This window comes from Perognathus longimembris, chromosome 22 (genome assembly GCF_023159225.1).
Source record: "Perognathus longimembris pacificus isolate PPM17 chromosome 22, ASM2315922v1, whole genome shotgun sequence".
NCBI lineage: Eukaryota > Metazoa > Chordata > Mammalia > Rodentia > Heteromyidae > Perognathus > Perognathus longimembris.
Window position 1 is genome coordinate 2,786,826 of NC_063182.1, and position 22,274 is coordinate 2,809,099.

Sequence of the window (22,274 nt, forward strand, 5' to 3'; positions counted from 1 at the left end):
GTTTAACTAATGGTGCTAAGACAATGAGATAATCACTATGCAATGATACATTTAAATCCCTACACATACAAAATATAAATATTCCAATGAGTCACAGATTTAAGTGCAAGAAAAAAAAGAAAGAAAAAAATTAGGATAAAATCCCTGAGCCCTTGGATCAAGCAAAAAAAAAAAAGTGGTTTAAAAAGACATTACATAGGAAAAAGAAGAGACTATGTTGTAGAAAAGCTAAACTGTTGTTCCAGAATCGCCATAGGAAATACGAAAGCCAGGATCGTCACAAATGGCACTAAATACACACGCTGTGCACACAATGATCAATGAAGCCATTAGACAGACAGCACTCACGGTGTAGAACAAAATCCTGCTCGGGAAAAGGATGCTTAGGTAAGTACCCCACGATTCCGTTCCCAAAATTCAATCTGCTGCCTCCTGAGTGGCCTCATTCCAAATTGGGGGAGGGTGGGGCATATCTGATTTTCACCTAGAGATCTCCACAGGAGAGTTCTTAAGAACCGGGCTTCGCTCCGGGTGCTAACACCGCGGAGCGGTGCAAGTGTGCTGAACGCGCTCGGAACGGGCGGTGCTCCCCGCAGGCTGTTCGCAGCTTAGGAGAAGCTTTCTCCCCGCGGGCTGCAGAAGGCCTTGCTTCTTTGAGCAACGGCCCCTCCTGTTTCTCTTGCCGTGACTTAGCAGTGCTTTTCGAAGAGGACGCGGGCGAGTTCACTGGAAAACACTGCTTCGCCAAACGAGTTCATCCTGACGGCAAAGGAACGCCGAGGTTTGCAGACGTCCAATTCCAGCCGTGGAGAAGGAGTGACACTGGTCACGGTTCACTGCCCTCTGATCCTGACTGGTCGAACGGAAACCCCCCGTGTAGGCCTAGCTAAAATACAAACCACATGTGACCATCTACACAAACAATACCTAGTGGTTGTTTTGTTTAAGTTGGACCATCACGTGTCACGAGAGAACGTGTAAGAAAAGTGAGTTAGTGGCTTGGATGATTCCAGAACTGGGTGGAGGTCACAGTCTAAATCATGGGACGGCAAGTCACAGTCTCGGTATGTGCGTGATGACTTCTTCCCATTAATATATCCGAATGGGAGCCTTACCAGCGCAGCCTGGCGTGGAAAAGGAGCTATCCCGTATGCTCTGGAAGGAGGTGTATTTGGGCGGATGCTCTGGAAGGTGTATTTGGGCGGAACTTCCTTTGCAAACAATTTGGGAATATCTCTTTGAAAAACATACGGCTATTGACCCTGTACTTTCTCTGCAAGGAACTTCCACTCTGATATCTGCTTTCAAAGTACGCCAGGGGCTGCGATGTCCCGCAGTGGCAAAGCCCTGGCCCAGCAAGTGCAACGTCCTGGATTCGATCCCAGAACCAAAAAAGACCAAAGAAACCAAATTCCAGAACGTAACTATAAGTAGAGTCGTTACATCTGTCTTTCAAACAATCGGCTCTCATGCCTACCAATAGTGGAGCATGCAAATAAATTCCAGGAAACTCATGATGCGTTCTGTACATCAATTTTTAAAATAGTACACATTTTGATATGAAATATTTCCAAAGCATTAAATTATGAAGACAAAGAAAAGAAAAATATTTACTTCATAGACATGGTATACGCAGATGTTTATGTACATGAAGATGATCTATTTTGAAATTATACAACACAATCACAGAAGGAAAATAAGTTTCATACATATAGAAAACTGCCATTTAGACAGAAAGCTGTCTAAACGAAAAATTATTAAGTCATTCTATGTTATTTTATTTTTACATGCCAAGTAAATATAAGAAAACGATTTCTGGGGCTGGGGATATGGCCTAGTGGCAAGAGTGCCTGCCCCGTATACATGAGGCCCTGGGTTCAATTCCCCAGCACCACATATATAGAAAATGGCCAGAAGTGGTGCTGTGACTCAAGTGGCAGAGTGCTAGCCTTGAGCAAAAAGAAGCCAGGGACAGTGCTCAGGCCCTGAGCCCAAGTCCCAGGACTGGCCAAAAAAAAAAAAAATTAAAAAATTAAAAAAAAAAGAAAGAAAACGATTTCTTTCTCTTCATCTCCAATATATATTGCCCCCCTGGTAAGGAAACAAGCAAAGGTGAATATAGTTCTAAATGTGAGTAAGCCATCTAAGTTAGTGGTTTTTATTAAATACACAGTCAATGTTCACATTTCTCTGATGGATGTACAAAGGAGTCTTTCTTTTAAAACCTCATATAGAATTTTTTGTGTTTTCTACATGGATTCAAGCAGGGCTTTCTTATACTTTGCCTAACACTTGAATTTAGAGTCAGAGTGCCTTTTCTCTCACGGCTGGTGCTCTACCTCTTGGGCCACAGCTCTACTTCTGGATTTTTGGTGGTTAACCAGACATGAGAGTCTCACAGATTTTCCTGCCAAAGCTGGCTTCAAACCAGGACCCTCAGATCTCAGTGTCCTGAGTAGCTGGGACTACAGGTGTAAGCCACCAGCACCTGGTTAAGGGTGTCTTTCAACGCTTGTGTGTGGCTTCCTGACCAGCTCTTCTGTTTCCTTTCAGAGTGAATTCTTTTGTTGTTGTTTTTTTTGGCCAGTCCTGGGCCTTGGACTCAGGGCCTGAGCACTGTCCCTGGCTTCTTCCCGCTCAAGGCTAGCACTCTGCCACTTGAGCCACAGCGCCGCTTCTGGCCGTTTTCTGTATATGTGGTGCTGGGGAATCGAACCTAGGGCCTCGTGTATCCGAGGCAGGCACTCTTGCCACTAGGCCATATCCCCAGCCCTGAGTGAATTATTGATGACGAACCCAAATCATTTTCCCTGAAGCATTTCCACCAAGTAAAGTTCTGTAAATTGCATTTATGCTACATCTCTCTACAGTTTGCGAAAACTGGTGGCTAGGTCTAAAGGCTTGTTCAGATTCAAATCAGATTTTGTTTTTTCGCAAGGCTACCTCATAGATAATAGCACGCACTTTGATCTACAGATGTACACTAAATAAATGTATCTGCACTTTTGTGAGCCATCAATCAAATCACTGCCTAAAGCAAAGATTCCTGGGGACTGGTAATGTTTCAATTCATGTACTTTTTATGCCTCAGCTGAAGTTCAAACTTGATTTCACCGATTATAGGTGGTTACTCTGAGAGACAGTTCATATAAGAGAGCTAAAACCCTCCCTTTATTTACCAGGTTTCAAAAAAAAATGTATGAATTTTCTGAAACCTCCCAAGTGATGAATCTAGTTTGTAATGGCATAATTAACTCATGGAAGCCACGCACTGCTGGCTCGTGCCCTGTGATACTCATTACTCCCGAGGCCAAGACCTGATGCATGGTCATGGCTCCAAGTGAGTCCAGAAACGTCTGTCTGTGAGACTCTTGCCTCCAGTCTACAAGCAGACGTTTGTAAGCCAGAAGTGAAGATGTGGCTCAGGTGGTAGAGTGCCAGCCTTGAGCAGAAAAATACGTGAACGCTCACGGCCCAGTGCCAGCACATTCTCTCTCTCTCTCTCTCTCTCTCTCTCTCTCTCTCTCCCTCCCTCCCTTCTCCCAGGGACAGGACCCAGGCCCTGAGTTCAAGCCCCGTGACTGACCGAAACTAAACGAAACAAACTCCTACTGATGGTCTTGATGTTCTCATCTTTATTATTGTTCAGTTTCGCATGGTGTGGGGCCCTGTGTAATTCTGGTAATTTCCCAGCTCTGTGATATGAGAATACACAGCTAGCTGTCTTTGCATCATTCCTGTTCCAGACAGCCTGGGCGGTGGACGTGTTTGCTGCTACGGATATCGCGTAGGGATGGGCGCGACGCGTATGAGCACACAGAATGGAATGAAGATAAATGCACCAGAGCTTCACAGTGATCTTCCCGTCTTGGCTCATAGTTGTGGAATTTAAAGAGGGGTAAACGTCAGATGAAGTAGAACAAAAAGATGTGAAACTCACACGGCATGTACTCCTCCGTCTCTCACTCCTCTCAAAGTTATCCATGGAAAAAGCAAGGCACCCTGAATGTCTTCCTCGACACACCTATAAAGGACCAGTGACTATCCACTTCGGTGTCTCTTGTGTTTATCCAGATGGAACACTCATGTAACTAAAATTAATAAACACGGATAACTCAGAATTTAGGTAGCTCTTTTAGGCAGTGGATACAATGGTGGTGAGACTACCTTATCATTACATATGATTATATCTTCATTAAAAATTCCTTTTTAGGGGGCTGGGGATATAGCCTAGTGGCAAGAGTGCCTGCCTCAGATACATGAGGCCCTAGGTTCGATTCCCCAGCACCACATATACAGAAAACGGCCAGAAGCGGCGCTGTGGCTCAAGTGGCAGAGTGCTAGCCTTGAGCGGGAAGAAGCCAGGGACAGTGCTCAGGCCCTGAGTCCAAGGCCCAGGACTGGCCAAAAAAAAAAAAAAAAATTCCTTTTTAGGGCTGGGGATATGGCCTAGTGGCGAGAGAACTTGCCTCGTATACATGAGGCCCTGGGTTCGATTCCCCAGCACCACATATACAGAAAATGGCCAGAAGTGGCGCTGTGGCTCAAGTGGCAGAGTGCTAGCCTTGAGCAAAAAGAAGCCAGGGACAGTGCTCAGGCCCTGAGTTCAAGCCCCAGGACTGGCCAAAAAAAAAAAATCCTTTTTAGTTTGAAGACCTATATCTCTAAGTTTCAGAGACACAAAGACTTGGTCTGAATTTCTCTCTCTCCTCCACTCCAATCTTTCTGTGACACCCCTGGCCACACATAAATTACACATTGCCACCTGTGTTTCCTCGAGATATTTCCTGAGGATAGATCATTTCCTGCATGTAGAATACCTGGGAACACAGGTTGTCCTGCATTATACTCTATTGTGACAATTAATACAATTTTTGGTCTGAATTCCACAGTGCACTGGATAATGTGTATAGGCCACGCCTTTCTCATCTACATATCCATCAGGAACCCTTGCTTGTTTGCTAACCATTTTACAAATATTATTTATGTCCTTGTGCAAGGTTTAGAGGCTGAAAGGGCTAAACGAAAGGGCATCATTTTTTCCTGGTCATCTATAAAAGATAAGTGAAGACTTACACAAGTAACTAGAACAGTAATGCCCACTTTCATTTACACGCTGTTTTAACCAAGCATGACCAAAAATAAATAAATAAAAGCCATTTCAAAGCCAAAAGTTTTCAATTTTTACTTTTACACTTCCTTTTGTACAGGTAGCTCAGTCCGTGTGGAAGAGCTCTCTTGTCAGTTCTGTGCGGCCATTTCGCTTTGAATTACTCTGTGATTGGCGGGGTGATTCTTTGCCCTTGATTTTATACAAATCTGCCTCCCCCCAAAAGCCAACGGTACACCAAGAGCAATGTGAAAGCAAACGTGCTTAACTGAAGTAATAGGGTGAAATTCTGAGACGTGTTGGGAGGCAGCATGCCTTTAGTGGAAGGAGGACAGTTACACAGGGAAAACGAGTCAGGCGTCTGTAATACAGCGCTGAACTCTACCTCCTGAGCATGCGCAGGCTACCAGTCTGCCGGTCTCCTTAGAAGCATATGCGCATGGATTCATGGGTACATGGGTCTAACTTCAGAGACCAAATGTCGAGGTGGTTATGTCATAGAAGTGGCAAAGGAAAAGTATGTTACTGATTGACAGGAAGACCTAACTTTGACTTGTAGGACTTGTGATCATGAAAACCTCCTAGACATTCATGTATGTAGTAGTATGATTCAAGCCATAAACTATGGACTCAGGTAAAATGCACAAAAAATGAACAGTTGCTTATTGTTTTCCCTGTATTCTGACATCAGGGTTGATTTTTTTTGAAGCTCTGATCTTTCTCTGGAGAGAACTTTAAGGGAATATTTTGTGATAGCTCTGGAGATGCTATTTACGAAGGCTCCTCGGGGGAGATCTGGCTTTTATTATGTTCTACAGAATCTCTTGAGATGGTTTTCCTCAGAGAATAAGACAGCCAGTAAATGGAAATAACACCACCTTGTCCCATATATAAGAGGGAAAACCAAGACACATGCTCTGACGTTAATGAGAAACCATTTCCTATTGCAGACTCTCCAATATACCGTTCATTTGGGGGACTGAAGATAAGAGTGTTAGAGTTTGTTCTGGCCCTCCACCATAAACACAGATCAACTGCTAGTCTAGGGAGCTGAGTCTGGAGCCTTGAGCGGATTTGTAATGGCTGCTCGTGGCTCAGAGAGCAGCTGGGCAGGCCCTAGCCGCGAAGAGAAGGGTAGAGACACGCTGCTTCGCTTATTGATTGGCCTTCCTCGGGGGTGGAGAGACCGGATGCTCACCTCACACCATAGATTGTCTACTCTTTATGCCTCTTGAGCCCAAAGGACAATGCATTCCTTCCTGACCAAAATATACAACTCACAGACAGAACGTCAAGGGAGGGAGAGGATTTACACACATGGATACACACCGAGACTTTTTATTTTGCCCTCGTGCTCTTTGCTGTCTCTCCATGTTTGATACACCTGACCGCCCTTCACCGGAGGAGTGCTTACAGCCCAGGACATCAAATCCATCTTCAGCTGCTGCTTCTCGTCACAAAGCCTCTGCTATCCAACTCTACTTTGGATACCCAGCAGGTTAAGCCCTACTAAGGAACCAGGAAAACAGCAGAATGGTTTTCCTCAGATAGAAGTATATAACTAATGATATTTCCCTCTAAACTATATTAGTTATGGAGATATATCATTTATTATCCTATTTAAGTTTTTAATTGAAGTCTGGGAATGTAGGTCCATGGTAGAACATTTGCCTAAATGTGTTAAGCCCTGTTTTTTGTTTTTTTTTTTTTGCCAGTCCTGGGGCTTGGAGCTCAGGGCCTGAGCACTGTCCCTGGCTTCTTTTTGCTCAAGGCTAGCACTCTGCCACTTGAACCACAGCGCCACTTCTGGCTTTTTCTGTTTATGTGGTGCTGAGGAATTGAACCCAGGGCTTCATGTACACTAGGCAAGCACCCCACCGCTAAGCCATATTCCCAGCCCCTAAGGCCTGTGTTTTAGATACATGTATATTTTCCTGTTGTTGTAGAGGTGATCTTCAGAGGTGTTACGGATACGTAGGTCACGTAATGAATACATTTCTTTTTCAGCCCCGTCACTGCATCCCTGGCTCTCTTCCCGTTTTCCCCTCCCCTCCTTGTGCACAGGCTGTGACGTTCATTCTTCACGTGGTGTCTCGGGAGGGCCACTCCTGTGTTTGTTCAGCATTTGTCCCCCCTTTCCTATGCACCCCCCCCAGCCCTTCCAAAGACAAATAAACTAACAAGACAAAGGGAAAGGACAACAGAGACAGCAACTGCAACAAAGAAAAACCTCTTGTTTCCATTTCTCGGGGTTCAAGTCACAAAATATTATTTTGTATGATCAAATTGAATCCTACATACACATGCAAACACACACACATATTTTTAACTGGGCACTGTGGCTCACGCCTGTAACCCTAGCTACTCAGGAGGCTGAGATCTGAGGATCGTGCTTTTAACACACCCTAGGCAGGCAAGTTTATGAGACTCTTATCATCAATGAACCACCAAACAGCGAAAAGTGGAGCTGTGGTTCAAGTGGCAGAGCCAAAGCCTTGAGCAAAAAAGCTCAGGGACGGTGCGTAGACCCCGAGTTCGAGCCCCAGCACCCACACAGAAGAATTCTTAAACTTGATTTTGTAGAGGTACTTTACTTCTGAACGTTCAGTTTTAGAGTTGTAGAAGTAATGATACATATCTAAGGAACATTAAAACGAAACATAAGCGGACACCGTGGGTCTCGGAGAACCTGGGAAATAGGGGCAGGTTTGCCGTGACTTTTTATTTCTGCGGTTCTAGCAGGGGGTGGAATCTGACGCCATCAGCTCACTCACTTTCTGCTATCGTTTCAGTGTCTGAATTAGGGAAGATTTCTTCGGACATTGTTCTTCATGAAAGCTAAGACGTTTGACAGCGTAGCTGGATTTTAATCTTACTACAAAGGATGTTCAACACTCTTTATGCCGGGTTTTATTTACGTGATGAGGAAACAAATGCTTATTCTACCACCCAGGAGCTTATCTGAAACCATGTGAGATCACAGCCCCTCAAAAGCAGTAAACGCTCAAACACGCGAGCAATCTTAAAGAGTGAACCACGTGTTCACTTTGAACCACGTGTGTTTCTTCGAAAGGAACCTTGCAGGCATCTTAAAAATAGATGGTTGTAGTCCAGGAAATACTGGAGACCTTATCTTAGGAATAACCAGTGTCGTTGGGCACTGATGGCTCACACCCACGCGCAATCCGAGCGCAGGAAGTAGTTCACACCTGGAGGACCTTGATTCAAACCCCGCGGAAGCAGAAAAGCCTAATGACCCATCAAAATGCTGAACTGGAGGTGAAGCTCGAGCGGTAGAACACCAGCCACAGAGAGGATGGCGTGAAAAGCCCTAGGATTGCCACGGAATTAATAAGTGAATAAATAATCCGTGAAAAGGGGACCAGAGGCCCGGGTCAGAAGCACACTGCCCCCGTGGTAAGTGTGGGGCCCTGAGTTCAGACCACGGTACTGAAAAAAACAAATGAAAACAGGAAATCCCACTGAAGACAGCTAGGCACGATGACAAACACCCACCACCCCAGCATTCCATAGGCTGACAATCCAGAATGGGACGCCAGCCCGGGCTACGTAGTGAGGTCCTGTCTTCATAAACAAAGAGATCCAAAGGATGACATTCAGGGATGTCCCAATAAACGGGAAAAAAACGTATTATTAAATTTATATGAAACCGCAAAGAGCCAACTATACCCAACATAATCCAAAAGATTCCATTACTGGCTATTTAGCATAAGGCTACGGCAGTTAGGACAGTCTGATAACGACGTAACTCTAAGTGATTCACCGGAGCAAGGCACTGTTTATGACGAGGCTGAGAAATGGTGAGTGCCACTCTCTGTTCTTCCCTGGCCCTTCCGGTCCCGTGAGAACTAGAGTTAGCCTTGAGCCTCCAGTCATCTGCCGTGGCGTCCTTTCTAGACGAAGTCATCCCTCCCGACGTGTCCCTTCACTACACAGGACGGACGGGCCAGTGATCTTCATGTCTGTATCTTGCTGGACTTCTCCTCCGCTCCCAGATGCCCTCTCCTTTCAGTATCTCTCCTTGGATTGCTGAGGGGTGGCTGGAAATGAACAGGGCTAGAAGAGTGTCTTCGATGTTTATAGAAATTGGTCCCTACGAGGTCTCCCCGTCTCACAGGGGGACAAGGTCCTCCGACTTGCTCACATCCATCACGGGAGTCATTCTTTATTTTCCTCTTCCACCTAGCCCAGGAGTGGGCATCTTTCCTGAGCAAGGCCAACTGGGTTCTCTCCCAGGACTCTGCATCTTGAGTGTAGGTAACGCAAGGTTAAAAAATTGGTGGCTGCCGATTCATCCTGCCCCAGAGGGCCTCAAGAGCCCAGCCGTTACATGTCTGCTAGCATCCTAGATTTCCAGAACCATCTCTGTCCCAGACCTTCCTTCAGCTCTACTTTCTGCCTTGCGGAGTTTCTGTTCAGGTGGGATAGGAAAAACGATTGTCAAAATAAGCCTGCTCCCTTCCACACTGGGCGTAGGAGTCTCAGAGCTGTGATGGAGAACCGTGCGGTGTGAGGAGAAGAGCTCTCATGTCAGGATTCTGAGGCTCGAGTCCTGGCTGTTAGCGGTTTCATTTTCTATAACTTTGGGGAAGACGTTTAGCCAGCGGGGGCTTTGGTTTTCTTCAGGAGCAAGAGTGGATTCATCATCTCTCCCAACCGAGTGGGTTAGAATGATTAACCCAAAGGAGACGGCATCTACCGGGATATTGTGAAAACGGACCCACTGTCTCTGAAGCCACCTGAGTTCCCGTGGTCTCCGAAGGACTTCACGAGAGACCGCGAGTCCTGCCCCCGGCAAGCAGACGATCCTGCCTGCTGATTTCCTAGGCCCGCGTGGGGACACTTCTGTTCCCAGGGACAAGGGACGAGGGCAAGCGGAAGAGCCCCCGAGGAGCTGTAATCTCAATTAACCAGAGCCACCTGGGGAACCAGCTGGGCCAGGGGTGAGAGACCCATTTGTTTTCCAGCCTTGGGTTGCCAGGGCTTTGTTCATGGCGTTCAGGGGACCGGCAGGAAGGTCTTGTTTACTCTTCCCGGATGCCAGCCCTGTCTGGCAGCCTCTATTTGAAGACTGTCCCAGGCGGGGGGGGGGGGGGGGGGGGGGCGTATCCATGGAGGCTGGCAAGGGCGATTTTGATTTCCAAATGCTCTTCCTCCCTGAACACCCGAGCTTCTTTCCCAGAACACACTGGCGCCGCGTACACTGGCAGCCCTCTCCAGCTTTCTACTCAGTCCCTCCCTGCCTTTCCACAGCCCACGCGCGTGCCAGTGCCCTTCGACTCACGTCCCCTGCTCCCTCCCAGCCAAAGGCAACACACGCAGATCAGGGCTCTGTCCGATCTGCTCACCACGGTGCCCTCGCAGGGAGGGGCTCTGCGACCCCCTGCGTTCGCAGGTTTAAGGAATAAAGGTATCAGGTAGCTGGCTAAATTCAAAACTCAGCGAGTGACTAAGGTTCAGTTAATATATGACTTCTGGGATACTTAGGACATGGGCTACCGTGACTGGGTATGGACTGAAATTCAAATATAAACGCCGCCTGTGGTTTTATTCATCATCCTTAACAATAACTCGTTTCTTGTGCTACGCAGGTACTTACGCACGCTCCATGCCTGTCAGAATGGGAAAGGCTAATGCAGGAACAAAACCAGAAAATCAAATGTGGACAGACATTCTGCTGGAAAGGACACAGTCGCTTTAAGAATGCGTGTTTCAGTTACTAGCGAATTCTCATTTTTCCTTTGGACTTTTTTTTCTGTTTTCAAATTGACTGCATTAAGTCGAGGCATTTTCTAATATCATTTATATGCATATACGTGTACACGTCTGTCTTAACACAAGCCCAAAACATACTCCAAAGATAAAAAACTGTCTTCCTCCTCAGCTTGAAACTCAAGTTATCTGAACACATCCAGAGGTCAAGGGGCGTTTTGATCCCAGAGGAGATTATTTGAAGTGATGTGGGTAAGGCTGCAAAGCGTAATAGTAAATGGAGTGTACAAAATGGGAAATCATTTAAAGGTATCACCGTGGGCTGGGGATATGGCCTAGTGGCAAGAGAGCTTGCCTCGTATACATGAGGCCCTGGGTTCGATTCCCCAGCACCACATATACAGAAAACAGCCAGAAGGGGCGCTGTGGCTCAAGTGGCAGAGTGTTAGCCTTGAGCAAAAGGAAGCCAGGGACAGTGCTCAGGTCCTGAGTCCAAGCCCCAGGACTTGCCAAAAAAACAGAAAAAACAAAACAAAACAAAATAAAGGTATCACCGTTCTATAAACTACATTATGCTTCCTAAGATAACCGCTCTCCAAAGCTTTGGGGATATTAAGATAAATCCAACAGCCCCAAATATAAGACTTCATAATTTCTGACTTAGAGAGAAAATACACGAGAGGATCTTTTCTTTTGTCCAACTTTCAGAATGAGGATAGCGAACAACAACAGCAACAAACAGCAACTCAAAACAAGAAAAAAAGAAACAACAAAAAAAAAACCAAGAAAATGGAAGACAGTTCCCACTTTCCCACCTGCCCGCCCACTTCACGGGAAGTCCCATGATGCTTTGCATGCAGGCATCTCCAAAGCTGTCTCTTGGACATTCCCAGTGGCCCATTCACGACGGGCATGTTCAGAAGGCTAGAATGCTCTACCGTCTCAGAGTAAGGCAGGAAAAAATGAAGATAGGACCCTGGATCTTGGTGATTAGGCAGAGCATTTTATCTCATTTTATTCATTAACCAGCCCTTGTTTACCCTACCCTACCCTCTAACAATGCAACTTAAAACGACAAACGACTCATAACCACACCTGTAGACACATTGCAAGATGCCTAGTACTTGTGGACTCACTTAAAACATCTGTACACCCTTGTTAAGGCAAAACGCATTCTTTAAAAGGAACACATATGCTCCGTAAAAGTTTTTAAGAGACAAAATAGTACCTGCTGTACATCAAGGAACGTCTTTGCCCAGTAGTTTCCAGTCCCGAGGATGGTGCTGGACTCACTGGATGTGTGTGTGTGTGTGTGTGTGTGTGTGTGTTGTGGGGTGGGGAAGGTCCTCTTTCCTCTCCTCTACCAGCATCGGATGTTCAGGGCTCCACTGTGAGATTCAGCGTGAGAAGTGAGAACAAGGAAAGAACAGTGTACATTCATACCATATACGTGTATGTTGTATACACACACCACTGTGTATACACCTGCCAAATATACCTATAGAGAACAAACCTCCATCTATCATGTGTGTATGTAACTATATACCTCCCTAGTATGTATGTATGTATGTACGTATATATGTATGTATGCATGCATTTTGTTAATCATTGTATAAACTAATATTGAAAGCAATTACTTAGACACATTTTTTTCTTCCTGAAAAAGGTACGTCTTCTCTATATTAAATATAAAGAGGTTTGGATTTTAACAACCTAACTTTTAGGTAACTATTACTGCCCATCCCCAAAAGATTGCTGGAGCAAACTATACTATACCCAAATGGCAAAGCCTTTAAACCCTGCCCAGTTTCAAATTCTATCCATTCACGTGTTACAAACACTTAATTTTAATGAAATCAACTTTGGCTTCATAGCCATGACAGGAACACAAAGGATGCAACTTTACATGTGTTCGTACGAAGAGTTTAGAGTCTTTAGAAAAGGAAATGCATCTGCTGAACTTCTAGAGAAGGAAGATAGCACGTTGAATAAATGGAGGCTTTGGTGAGAGCACCTTGTTCTTCAGCCAAGGTGGGAAAGACTGGCTGATGACTCTTAGGGAAGCAAGCATCACATTCGTTTTGTCTTTTCACGTGGCAGCAGTTTGAATAGGCTTCTGTAAAATGCTAATTAAATAGACTGAGGCTGGGCTGGGGATATAGCCTAGTGGCAAGAGTGCCTGCCTCGGATACACGAGGCCTGAGGTTCGATTCCCCAGCACCACATATACAGAAAACGGCCAGAAGCGGCGCTGTGGCTCAAGTGGCAGAGTGCTAGCCTTGAGCGGGAAGAAGCCAGGGACAGTGCTCAGGCCCTGAGTCCAAGGCCCAGGACTGGCCAAAAAAAAAAAAAAATAGACTGAGGCTGAGCCAAAATGAGACTCCCTCCCTTGTCTAAGTAGTGGACCAATTGTAATAGATCCATTTCCAAGTCTCACAGAGCTATCTTATTTTCCGGGGTGGCATAGAGGCTTGGAGCAAATTGTATATTAAGTGAACTATATTAGGTAAAGATGGAGAGAGGCAAAGTTTTATGCGCTCATTCTTCTGAAAGATGGTCCTCAACACATGCTGAAGTCTCAATTATTTTTCCATTAGCATTCTTTGGATAAAGACTTTTTTTCTTTGCCTTTGCTGCTAAGTAAAAGCTGCTTGGTATGCATATTTAAATAACAGTCATGCTAAATTAGCTTTAAGAACCAGCTACTCACATAATGGGTGCATAAAAAAAAAGTAGAGCAAAATGAGAGAGAAACATAAAAGGCCTCAAGAAAAGCAGAGGTAATAGACACTGCTAGCTTTTCACTACTTTCTAAACCTTAGGGTAGGGTAATGGTTTTGAGAACAGATCATAGACAGTTAAGTGTCTAGCCATGAGGACATAAATTAGCTTCAGTTCCTCTCAAACCTACGGGATGAGAAAGTGAACCCCTATTCTTTTTCCAGGTCACAAATATCTATCGCTGTGTACAAAGTACAGTGCAAAGAAACCAGTTTTGCTACCAATGATTTCGAGGAGGAAAGACTTGTACAAGACGGAGAGATCAGTTTCACGAGGACCACTGAGATCTCACTGTGCCACCAAGGTCCTCGTTGAGTCCCTCGTGAGAGAAGTAAGTGTGCGTTTATTAAGACAGGTGAGGGGCTGGGGATATAGCCTAGTGGCAAGAGTGCCTGCCTCGGATACACGAGGCCCTAGGTTCGATTCCCCAGCACCACATACACAGAAAACAGCCAGAAGCGGCGCTGTGGCTCAAGTGGCCGAGTGCTAGCCTTGAGCGGGAAGAAGCCAGGGACAGTGCTCAGGCCCTGAGTCCAAGGCCCAGGACTGGCCAAAAAAAAAAAAAAAAAAAAGACAGGTGAATCCATTTCTCGTCCATCAACTTAATCACAATGCCTGAGAAACGAGTGTTTGGCACGGGTCAAGTCGCACTGAACTCACAAACTGACATGGTGAATTGGAACTCCTCTGTCAAACTACCCAGACATAATTTTAAAACTATATGAAAGCTGAAGAAATAACCCAGGTGTCAGCGGCTCACGCCTGAACTCCTAGCTCCTTGGGACTCTGAGATCTGAGGGTTGGGGCTTGAAGCCAGCCCGGGTAGGAAAGTCCTTGAGACCCTTGTATCTAATGAACTGCCAAAAAGCTGGAAGGGGAGCTGTGGCTCAAGTGGTAAAGTGCCAGCTTTGAATGAAAAAGCACTGAAGGACAGAACTCGGGCTGCGAGTTCAAGCCTTGTCCTAGCGCAAAAAAAAAAAAATAAAAATAAAGACAAAGGAAGAAATAAGGAAGGGAAGGAGGGAGGGAGGGAGGGAACGAGGGAGAGAGGGAGGGAGGGAGGGAGGAAGGGAGGAAGGAAGGAAGGAAGGAAAGAAGGAAGGAAATCCTGGCCTCAAGGACAAGGAAGGGCACTTGAGGGTGTACTTATTTTGAGGCTGAGTACTTAATTTTTGGACACCAGAACAGCACTTTTGGCAGAGCGCTAGACCAGCGTGCAGAAGATCCTGATTCGGTCTCCAGCCCAGAAGAAGAAAAGGAAAGTCAAGGCTTTTCTCTCCTAACAAAAGCCCAAAGAAATGGAGCAGACCCACAGCATGGTGTCGAGATGCAAACCGGGAGGGACGCAGCCAGCCCGCGGGGCCGGGGCCGGGGAGGAGGACGCGGGGCACTGCCACCCGGGGCCCCCCCCCAGCCGCTTACCACAAGTTCACCAGGAAGGGGTGCTCCAGGCCCTGCATGATCTGCAGCTCCTTGAACACGTTCCTCACTTCGTTGCGCTCCACGCACTTCTGCTTGTTCATGTACTTCATGGCGTACATCTTCTTGGTGTCGTTCTTCTGCACGATGCAGACCTGAGGAGGCCAAAGCCAAGCCAGCACGAGGTTAGGGAGACACCAGCCCGCAGCCTGGAGCGTGAGCACGGCGGGGGACGGCCCTCATCTCTCCCGGACGCTCGGAGGTCCGAGTTCCCACTGGGCTCGGACTTCAGAGCGAAACTGTCGTTTTTATTTTCCCCCTCCTCGGGCACCAGGTCAATTCTCGAACCTCAACGTCCTCAAACACATTAGCCTGTGCTTAAAAATGAAGGAATAAAATAAAACATGTGGGCCCGGTGCTGGGGGCGGCGCTCGTGACCCTAGCTAACCAGGAGGCTGAGAGCGCAAAGCCAGGCCAGGAAAGGAAGGTCCAGGAGACTCTCACCTCCTATCCAACCCCCAAGAAGCCCAGCCACGAAGCTGCGGCTCGAGCGATAGAGCGCTAACCCGGACACGGAGCTCTCAGGAACAATGCCCAGATCTTGACTTCAAACCAGGACTGGCACAATCCATTAATTAATGCTAGGAGTTTTTAACAGACAGTATTTAATCTGTCTGCATGGGAGGCCTCTGTCAGTAACAACAAAGACACAGATCCTTCATTCTGATTTAGTGGCTGGAAGGGACATGAACTATACAACGAGAGAGACTCCAGACAAAAAGGGACACCCAATATGGTGTCTATGATGCTGAAACAGCTTTAGAGACTCAAACAATAAATAAATCTAGGTTTAATTATGAGATCTGAAATGTCATTTTTCTCTTAATAGATGGCACGCGTGGTAAGTTAAAATTAAGGCTCGGATCTAGCAGATTCTTGCAAAAACAGTCATACAGTCTATATTCTTCATAGTAGGTTTTTGTTTGTTTGCCAGTCCTGGGACTTGAACTCGGGGCCAGAGCACTGTCCGTGGCTTCCTTTTGCTCAAGGCTAGCACTCTACCTCTTGAGCCACAGCGCCACTTCTGGCTTTCTCTGTTTATGTGGTGCTGAGGAACTGAACCTAGGGCAAGCTCTCTACCACTAAGCCACACTCCCAGGCCCTATAGCAGGTTTTTAAAAATGAAACCATGGTACAATTAGGGACGCAGAGAAAGAAACGAGGTATCTCCTTTCCTAGGTGAAAAGAGAAAACTCTTCCAGTGACAGCTGTCATGGGAGAAATTGGAACATAATTCTGAAATCCGAGTTTACTTTAGAGTCATGGAACGCTCTCAAGCTCTACCGAGAGTAACTTTGGGCTCGGATCAATAATGCAAGGAGCAGTGTCGGGTTGATTATGTAGCTGCTTTTTCCACCTGCTCTTCACAGTCTGTGGTGAACTTGACAGACGTCAATAGGAAAGACACGTTAAGTGGTCTTTCCTTGGGTCCCGCCGGCTCAATACTCGGAACATTTTCACGGCCTCTGGTCCCTAGAGCTACGCGCCCGTGCTGGGGTCACTCAATACCATTCTCACCTTCCCAAAGCTTCCTTTGCCGATGGCGCGAAGAATCTCAAAGTGGTCAAAGTTGACTGGAAGACAACAACAAGAAGAAGAATATCATCAGTATCAAGAGTTGCTTAATGTAAAACCTGAGTTTGTGTTTTAATAATCTTGAAATAAAGTCCATAAATCTACAGGGGCAAAAAGGAAAAGGTGGATAAATTTGACTATATAAAATTTAACGTTTCTTACGAGGGTGTACGATATCACAAGAAATGTACTCACGGCCTTATGATGTAACTGTACCCCCTCTGCACAACACCTTGTCAGTAAAATTTAAAAAAAAAATAATAAAGAAAAGCGTAACGTCTCTTCACTACTAAAATGTCTGTAAGCCAAAAACTAACTAGATAGCAGCTCCAAAGCAGCCTCGGCAGGAAGCTCGCTGAATCTCGAATCTCTAATTAACCACCCAAAAGCCACAAGTGGAGCTATGGCTCAAGTGGTACAGCACCAGCCTGGAGTGCAAAAGCTAGAGGACAGCAAGCCCTAACACACACACACACACACACGCACACGCACACATATGCACACACACGCACACACATGCACACACACACTCTCATACATACACGGGACTTATTGAACAGTTATTACTTATTTAATCACAATGCTTAGTTTATGGAGAAACGGTAATAATAGTAATAGAGTAAGAATGTCTATAAGTGGTATAGTACTCCTAGTCGAGAGTGAAAAAGCTCAGGGATACTACCCAGGGAAGAGAAAAAGCTTCAGCAGTCATATAAATGATACCATTTTAAGTGGAACAGAAAAAGAAGGAAAGTACTAGAAACTGGCTGGCAGCAGTGGCTGAAGCTTGGAGTTCTAGCTGCTTCAGAGCTTGAGTTCTGAAGGAGCAGGGCTGGCGCAAAGCCCACTGGAGAAAGCAAGCCTGGTGCCGACGGGAGGCTGGGCTCAACCTGCAGGCCTAGCACCTTCCTCACCTCCCGTAAGAAAGTACGAGACCACAGATGCCTCAATGACACTAGAACAAGTGGAGTTACCTCTGAATTTTTTAATTTTAGTTTTATATGCATGGATAAATATATATAATTTTAGCTGGGTTTTTTTTTCACTTTGATCAAAATAACTTACAAGACGGTGCTGTGCATTTTTTTGAAGTTGCATACTGAAGTGGTTGAAGTCATTACTTCTTTACAGTCCTTCCGAGTCTAACTTGTGTATTATTTACTACTGGGGGTATATAGAAACATTGACCAAGCTTTATTTGTAAGTCCAAGATTTTGCTTTGAGCCAATACAGTATAATTCGTAGATTTTTTTTCATTAGCATCTTAACCTAGAATATCAGAGTGACATGGCGAATCTTCAAGAAGCATAGTTTCTAGAAAGCATGAAGTTTTCTTTTCATGAGTAGGCTTTTAACAAGGAAATGTTAAGCTGCAGTTAAACTGATAAGGATATAACAGAATTACATGTAATATAATTAATATGTTCTGCTAAATGTCAACTATCAGAAAAAAAATGTGTGGGGTCTCACGTCTTATGTGAGGGCAAAGGTCATTTTATATATGCCCTTATGTTCAGCCAATAAATACACCTGGAAAGGAAACCAGTGGCAGGTGAAAAGCAACAGGAAGAGAAGCTCGTGTTCAGTCTGCACAGACCTCCTTCAATATCTAGCAGTAGAATCACTAATTACAAGCTTCAAAAAATCAGACAGCATCAGAGCGACAGGGACTAATTCAGAAATTGGTGGGCTATTTTGTTGGCAGAAATCCAATAGTATTCCAGACACATGGGATTTGCCTCTCTGCTCTGCAACCCAATCTCTGCGGGCATTGCCAATGTAATGCATTCTTTCTGGTGTGCGTGTGTGTGTGTACAAATACCTCCAGACCTTGCACTCTACCTTTTTCCGACAAAGCTGATGCTTTGCCACCTGAGCCACACCTCCACTTTCTTACTGTTATTCTTCCTCTGCATCTATTCTTCCCAAGCACAGAAACAGAGGACATGCCATGGAATTCCTTTCTTCATCTCTTGTTTTAGAATTGTAGGAGCCAAGCAGGCGTTTCCTAAGTCTTTCCCTAAGCGTTGGTTCTGAGACCCAACAATGACCCTTTTCTGTTCCTTTCCATCTCCCAGGCCCAATACTCCATATAATAAACAGTGTTGAAGAAGAGTAAAAAAAAAATCTTCTTAGAATGTGGAATCACACTCTGACCCTTGGAATTCGGAGAACATTCTAGAAGTTATAGCTGAAAACCCACTTTCCTGGTTTTGAACTAAAAATACTTGAAAGCATATTCATTGTTTCCTAGGGGAAAAAAAAAAACTGGTTCCAGCCTTGGTAAGTAGCAAATGACGAACATATGGGAATCTATTGAGAACAGCACATCTTGTCGTTTATGTAAATCTCTCCATTGATGCCAGGACACCAGCTGTGTGACCCTGCACAAGTTACTCCGGCTTTCCAACCACAAAGCCCCTGCTAGGAAGCAGAGCTCATTAAGCCTAACGTGCACGAGGCTCCAAAGACAAGGCGCTGTCATCCCTAACTACCATGTCTGGCCCCCACTGAAAACTCAAAATTACACACGCCACTTGTTAAGGAAAATTATTCTATGAAAATTAGGCCTTCTTCCCATCCTAAAACTTTATATCTGTTTTCACAAAGCAACAATCGTTGGAGAAATGTGACAGGTTTCTCACTCTGTAGGGATAGATGTATGCCTTTCTGATAGCAGGACCAGCATATGTTAATTGTTAAGTTTTAGTATTTCCATGGAACTCTTTCGGCTCCGTCCCTTCCCGTCATCAGATACGGATTCAATTATTTGAAACAACTCCTTTAGCTTTCAATGTGTCACTTACGGACGAGTTCTGAAAGATGGTTTAAGTATCGATGATTGCGGGTAGCATGCTTCCAGATATCCTTCATGAGCTTCTGCGAATGCATTTGCAAATGACATTTATGGCAATATCAGTACAATCCAAAGTGCGTGCAAATTTCCTCTGCAACACGTATCATCAGTAGCTCTCCAGAAAGGACAACCTTGGGTACGAACTCCATACCGATGACGCTTAGGAGTGACTTACTTCCTCCCGCCATTCCATCAAGTGGGAATAACTGAATTATTTATGTATCTTATGTGCCTTCCATTACAAATAAAGCCGCAGCCGTGTCTGTAGATATTTTTCAGGAAAAGGAGGCATCTTCATCATATTTCTTATTTTAATGAGTCGTTAGCCTTTTGCGTTTTCAGGTACAACTAAAATATTAAGTAAATTAATTTTCTCTGCAATACACCTCAGAAATATTTTTTCCACGCTATCTCGAGTTAGGTTTTGGCGTACAGACATTTTAGTAGTGAAGAAATGTTACACTTTTCTTTATTTTTTTTAAAATTTTATTGACAAGGTGTTGTGCAAAGGGGGTACAGTTACATCATAAGGCCGTGAGTACATTTCTTGTGACATCTTACACCCTCCAAAGAAACATTAAATTTTATATAGTCAAATGTATCCATCTTTTCCTTTTTGCCCCTGTGCATTTATGGTCTTTATTCCAAGATTATTAAACACAAACTCAAATTTCAAATTTAAAAACGTTGACACGAATGTTTATTGTGGTAAATGTTTTTTTTATAAAGTCCTTCCTCCCTCGATATCAGTACTTAACGCTAAGAAAATTACAACAATTATAAAAGAAAATCTTTTTCTACAGTGCATCCTTAGAATAAATTAGTGATCCAAGATACACAGACCAACAAAAATTCTAAGTTCCAAAGCTGTCGGAAATTCCTTCTACTGCTGATGAAAATAAAAGCTAAAAAAACAAGAATGGCCAAGTTCTCGTTCGCACTTAGGCCAGTGTGATGTTTGGGGCTGCTCTGCAAGACCACTCTCTTTAAGTGGGGCCTCCACCTCTCAGTTCTAAGTCAGTCCATTTTCCGTAAAGTAGCTGCTTACAAAGTGCAGTGTTAAATGCAAATGTGTGAAGGTCCTAGTTTCCAGCAGATGACACCAGTCAGTCTAATGCACTTCAACGAACCGAACAAGATAAATCACCCAGGGCAGAGTTGGGTGGGGAGGGAGAGGGAGGGGAGGATGAAACAAGCGTTGCCTGTCTTTCTGGTGATAATGCGTTATCTGGTTTTTCTGCTTACACGCAACAAGGGCTTAGGACTCTGCCTCTTTAAAGGTAAAGTCAACGTGAAAAGCCTAACTGCCCCTCTGCCCAAGGTACCTGCGCTCTCCTTCCCAGAGCCCTTGGCTTCTTCGTCCCAGACTGGCAGAGGATGCGAAGTGCAGACAGCGCTGATTCTACTTGGTCTGCGTTCACCAGCATCCCCCGGTCAGTCATCCAGGCCTGGCGGACGGCCCAGGGAGCCCGAGAGCTTCGGTGGCCTGCCGGGGCTGGGCCTTGAGCCTCGGAGGACAAAAGAGTCACCGCTACTATCCAGCCCTTCAGTCAAAGACGGCCAGCCGTGGCCAGACGCCGGTGGTTCACACGCGTCATTCTAACTCCCCGCAAGGCTGAGATCGGGGGTTTCAAATCGTCACGGAGAGGAAAGCTCGTGAGACTCTTGCCTTCAGAGAACTACGCGAAAGCCAGAAGGAGAGCTGGGGATCGAGCGGTGGAATATAAGCCTTAAGCACAAAAGCTCAGAGACAGTGCCCGGGCCCTGCCTGAGTTCAAGCCCCAGAACCAGCGCACACACACACACACACACACACACACACACACACACACACACACACACCATCCTACATTCTTCTAAACATCTCACTTAAATGGTCCAATTTTCCATCAACTCTGTAAAACGTTACTAACATCAGACCCACTGTAGCCCAGAGATACGGAGTAATTTTCCCGAGACCAAAGTGGGTCAGGGGCAGAGTGGTAAATCCTGTTTCAGTGAAGGCCACGCCTGCCCCCCAACACTGCCTGCCTTCCGCTGCACCTCATTCCACACAGACAATCAACTGTGCTCATCTTTCTTTCGCACAAGCAAGTAAGACACGCCGCACAGAGCTATGTAAGAGCTGACTCCTAACAAGGTTCGTGTGGTTGGCAGGGACTTTAATGGACCCTGGCTGGTGACCCAAGTCCTACACATCACTTGTGGACACTAGATAATCATCATTTCCCCACCTCATCACCTCCAAAGAGCGCGTCTGCTAATTTGACAAGGGTTGAATAAGATAATATACATGGAAATGCCTCAACCCCGCCTACCCCTTTATATACTAACAGGCATGAATACAATCATTGACTATGGTCTTAGATGTGTAGATGTATAATAGAGGCACTGGAGGTATATCCGAATATAAAACTAGGTATTAAATCCCTAATACATGGGAGTGGGGGATGAATTCAAAGCCTAGCCATTGTTGTAGCTTACAGATAATTACCCAGGAGAAGAGATTATACAGCTGAATAACTGAAAAATAATGTATTTGCCTTGAGAGCCACAGGAATGACCGGAAAATGATTCTTAAATATGTTCAACTGTCAAAAATCACAAAAATAAACCTCTTGGTTTGTTTGGGACTTGGTCTTGCTATGTAGCCCAAGCTGGCCTTGAATTCACAATTCTCCTGCCTCTCCATCCCCAGTGTTAGGATAACAGACATACGCCCCCAGACTCAAGCTATAC

The 22,274-nt window shown here is 45.3% G+C and overlaps 1 protein-coding gene across 1 annotated transcript in view; it reads right to left on the reverse strand.

Annotated features, from left to right (window-relative positions):
* The window catches only part of Stk32a (serine/threonine kinase 32A), a 73,278-nt gene that overhangs the window by 41,452 nt on the left and 9,552 nt on the right, over positions 1-22,274 (reverse strand). Inside the window, exons 2-3 of the mRNA XM_048331296.1 lie at positions 16,622-16,677; positions 15,047-15,198 (exon numbers count right to left, since the gene is read on the reverse strand). Of these exons, the coding sequence (XP_048187253.1) occupies positions 15,047-15,198; positions 16,622-16,677 (208 nt within the window). The remainder of the gene's footprint in view (positions 1-15,046; positions 15,199-16,621; positions 16,678-22,274) is intronic.